At 46.3% G+C, this 4,293-nt stretch overlaps 1 protein-coding gene across 1 annotated transcript; it reads right to left on the bottom strand.

Moving 5' to 3' along the window:
* Positions 1-403: 403 nt before the first annotated feature.
* Positions 404-868, bottom strand: LOC122368462. The gene has a single exon (XM_043342402.1). The coding sequence runs from the start codon at positions 866-868 to the stop codon at positions 404-406; it is 465 nt and encodes a 154-aa protein (XP_043198337.1).
* Positions 869-4,293: the final 3,425 nt, after the last annotated feature.

The raw sequence follows: 4,293 nt of genomic DNA, 5'->3' as shown, positions 1-4,293 counted from the left end.
CTTGATGAAAATGGTTTTCGATGTGCGGCTAGAACTTTGCACGCGCTACATTTTGGTGCCAAAATTTTGAAGATCGGACAATATCTAGTGGCACTTTTTCAGTTCCCCGTCCTTTGACCTTGAATTTGACCTTGAAGTTTGACCTTGATGAAAATGGTTTTCGATGTGCGGCTAGAACTTTGCACGCGCTACATTTTGGTGCCAAAATTTTTGAAGATCGGACAATATTTAGTGGCACTTTTTCAGTTCCCCGTCCTTTGACCTTGAATTTGACCTTGAAGGTCAAGGTTTAGGGGTGAATGGGTTCGATTTTCGTGATCCTCATGGTCCAATTGACCTTGGACGAGGTTTTGGCTAAAATCGGTGCTCGTCGCTGGAAAAGTCGCTGGCGACGTCGCCAACTTCACGGACATCTCAGTTCGTAGACTCGGTGCGTCCAGAACTTGTCAAGTCGATTCTTGAAGGCGTTGACGCTTGGGGCAGATACAACGTCCGCTGGGAGTCCATTCCAGGCCGAGATGACGCGCGAACAGAAGGAGACTTGACGCAGCTGGGTGTTGACTCTGGGCTGTCTCAGTTTCAGACCGTGGTTCCTCGTTCTCTGGGACGGTTCTCGTTCCAGCAGGTCACCAGCTGTCACCTTCAGGCGTCCCGTCAACATCAGATACACTGTGATGACATCACCCCTCAGCCTCCTGTAGTACATGCTGGGGAGCTTCAGTTCCCTGAGCCTGTCCTGGTACTCGAGATGTCGCACGGAGTGGACGAACCTTGTCGCTCTCCTCTGCACCCTCTCCACGGCGTCTTGATCACCTCTGGACGTCGGTCCCCAGACTGAGTTGGCGTATTCTAGATGGGGCCTCACCATGGTCTTGAAGAGGATGGGCAGTGTAGTCTTGTCCAGTGACAGGAATGTGCGCTTGATGAGTCCAAGAATCCTGTTGGCGTGGTTCCTTCAGACATCCTTCACATAGGACCATAGATATAAAGTCTTTATTTCTATGGATAGGACCAGGACCTCGTTTCATACCTACACTTACTATAATACACATACTATTTCATACACAATACACATAAACTATAAATATTAAGGTTTCATAAAGCGAGTCCGTAACTTAACCCGCGCCCGGCTGGGGGTCCTGGAATTCCACGCCCTGCTGGGGGGGGGGGGTGTTTGAACACCCCCCCCCCCCTTCTAACTCGGCTCCTGGGCCACGTAGCGATACGCGGAAGGCGGCGTTCGAAAGAGCGTCAAAAATAATGAGGAAATCGCTTCGGTCAATTTTTTGGTCAGGTCACAGGTCAGGTCACCAGAGGTCATTGAAGGCAAAATTTCGCCGATTTCCAGGTCGAATGTCGACAATTTCCAAGGAGCCAACGCATAACTCGGGAACCAATAGAGCTACGGCGCCGCGGAAAAACGCATTCGATAGCCCTATTAACGCCCTTTCTGAGTGATTTTCTCAGATTTAACCTAACGTCAACGGTTTTGCCTGCAGGGGGCAAAAACTGCAAAAATAGCCGATTTTTTCGGAAACAGTTTTTCTGCAATAACTTTTGACCCAAGCCTTGTACGAGCTTACTTTTACCGGCATCGTGTTCCTCTCGTCAAGACGCATCGAATGAACTATAGGGGAGAGTGGGGCAATGGCGGACGGTGGGTAATGCCGGCCACCAATCTCTAGTGAGTACTTTGTCCATCACTAATCAGCTGATGTTGTTTACATTTCAGTTGAGCGCCATTCTAGCACGTGGTGCAAGTTTGTCACGGTAGCTCCATTATTTTCATTTTTATAGCGTTAAATGTGTTTTTCGTATCTGATTTTTAATTTTTGTTGCATCTATTTGCTGACTGTGAAATGTGTTAACGCATTTTCAGAAGTGCTGCTTTGCAATGACCTTCAATTAAAGGGACCCTCCCACCTTAACATTAGATTTGAGTTGAGATAGCCAAAATGGGGTCCCTGGCTCACAATTACCGGTTTCGGCACTCACAACATCGAGAAATGCCTTAAATCGGAAATATTGAATTTCAAAATTGCAGCATTTTGATTCAGAGGGGCTAATGCTTAGGAATACCCCTCTGAATGTGTGACGTCAGCGCAGATATCTAACAATTTTTAAATGTTTGACTAAAACGTTTTGTAGCACGCGGTGGTATATGCTATTTGCGCGCAACATCTGCCGCAAACGCCGCACTTCTAAAATAAAGTCGCTAGAAACAGCGGAGATCCCAAAAAAGTAAACAAAAGTAAAAGTCAAATATCTTGAAAATCGGTGAATATTTTTCGGTGAAATTTGGTAGATATTCGTTTTCGCTCTTTCTGAACCGAGCGACATCACTTTCATGCCAATTCGTAAACTTTTTTGAAGGTGGGAGGGTCCCTTTAAGCCTTTCTTAGGCGACTGCTGGATGTGAGGCGTTTGCGTCGCAATGCCTTTGACTGCTGCCTGCTTTCTTAAAATAAAGCTGACCTCGGGGTAATACCGGACACGTGTCCGGAATGACTCCACGCGGTTTTGTTTACGACTTCTGTCGTTAAAGCTCAACGTTTCGGGTTGCTGTGTTTACGGCTGTATCAGTTTGCTTGCTGTGTTTACGGTTGTGTTAGTTTGCTGCTCTGTTGGCGCCGCGCTGTTGTGTTGCAGCGAGAGCAGTGTTGTGTTGCAGTGCAGTGTACTGTTAACTGCTGAATACAGTTGTCGTTTCTTAATTCTCACTTAAATTTCCATCGAAAGAACGGTTTAAGGATGAATACCAGTGACGATATTTCGACTTTTGTGCTATTGCGCTTAGTGGCCGGCATTACCCCTCGCTTTTTTGCACCTCCATTTTTCACCACATTTTCGCGTAGGCTCTGAATCTGTCATCAGTGATCTGAGATACTAAAACTGGGTGCTATCTGAAAGCTTATTCCTTTGGCTACAACCACAGTCAAAATCACCATAAAATAGCCTCAAATAGCTAAGCTATTTAGCAAAATGCTTATGGTGTCGCCATTGCCCCACTCTCCCCTAATTTGACCTTGAAAGGTCAACTTGAAAATTTGACCTCAGGTCAAGGTCATGACCTGACCGGAAAGGATCATGTTGCATATCAGTCGATCCGTATCGTCGAGCTGAACACATCTAAGGCGTTTTCATCGCTCTAGCATGCCTCTATCAAAAGTTATTTGCGAAAAACTGTTAGATACCATTCGTGACCTAAGATGACCTCAGGGCATAAACAGGGGTCACGGACACCATTTTCATGTTCAGTGTGTCTAAACCACTTGTAATTCATTGTTTGGGAGTGTTTATAATGTCTCTCGTCCAAAAGAGGCGCATTTCAATTTTCTCCCATTGACTTATAATGTGGAGGTCGCAAAATTGACCTGACCTTAGGTCATCGATATCAAAATTCTGAGATATACATTTTGTACATGCTATTGCTCTTAGCAATCGCTGAAAGTTTCAAAGCGATCGGTCACTCGGTGTAGCTATGACAGACATTGAAACTTTTTATGAGGTGAGGTCACTTCAAGTGACCTGGTGACCTGACCTTGAATGACCTTGGTCTGAAATTTTCACAACATGTGTAGAATTGATGTATGATAAGGTGTACCAAAAACTTGAGATATTCGCGAAAAACCACAAGGGGGGGGGGGGTGTTCAAACACCCCCCCCCCCCAGCAGGGTGCGGGTTAAGCCGGTTTTTGGTATTGTAGGTATTGCAAGTGCATGTGCCATGTGAAGCGATGAAGATAGTTTGAATCGTTGAATTTCAATTTATCTTGTAAGCAAGAACAGAAGGGAGAAGGGGAAATATCAAATAAGTTTAGCGCTTCACATACACTTGCAATACAAGACCAAAAACCGACGTAAGTTACGGACTCGCTTTATGAAACGAGGCCAAGATCGGTCCAGAAGTTAGTACCTACAAGGGCGTATTATAGCCCGGCAGTTGCTGGGGTATTTCGCCACCCACCGTTTGCTGGGGGGGGGGGGGGGGGGGCTGACGCCCCCAGCCGATAACTCGAGAACCAATAGGCGCAGCGAAACCCACGAGGCGGCAAACGAAAGAGCGCGACGAGACGCTTCAGATGAGTACTTTAAAGTTGAATTTTGAGGTCATAGGTCGGGTCAAGGTCAGGTCAAACATCTGAAATCGGGCTTTCAGTAGCATGGACTTCAGGACTTTGCAATGGGCGCCTCTCGTCATAAACTCTGTCAAAACGGTGCACAATCCATCATATAAGGCCTACTACAAGAGTGTCAGCTCCATGTAGGGGTCAGTCAAGCATAGGTCAGGGT

The sequence above is a fragment of the Amphibalanus amphitrite genome, unplaced genomic scaffold (assembly GCF_019059575.1).
Source record: "Amphibalanus amphitrite isolate SeventyFive unplaced genomic scaffold, NRLGWU_Aamphi_draft 000949F_arrow, whole genome shotgun sequence".
In the NCBI taxonomy this organism is placed as follows: domain Eukaryota; kingdom Metazoa; phylum Arthropoda; class Thecostraca; order Balanomorpha; family Balanidae; genus Amphibalanus; species Amphibalanus amphitrite.
This window is presented reverse-complemented; position numbering and strand designations above follow the sequence as displayed.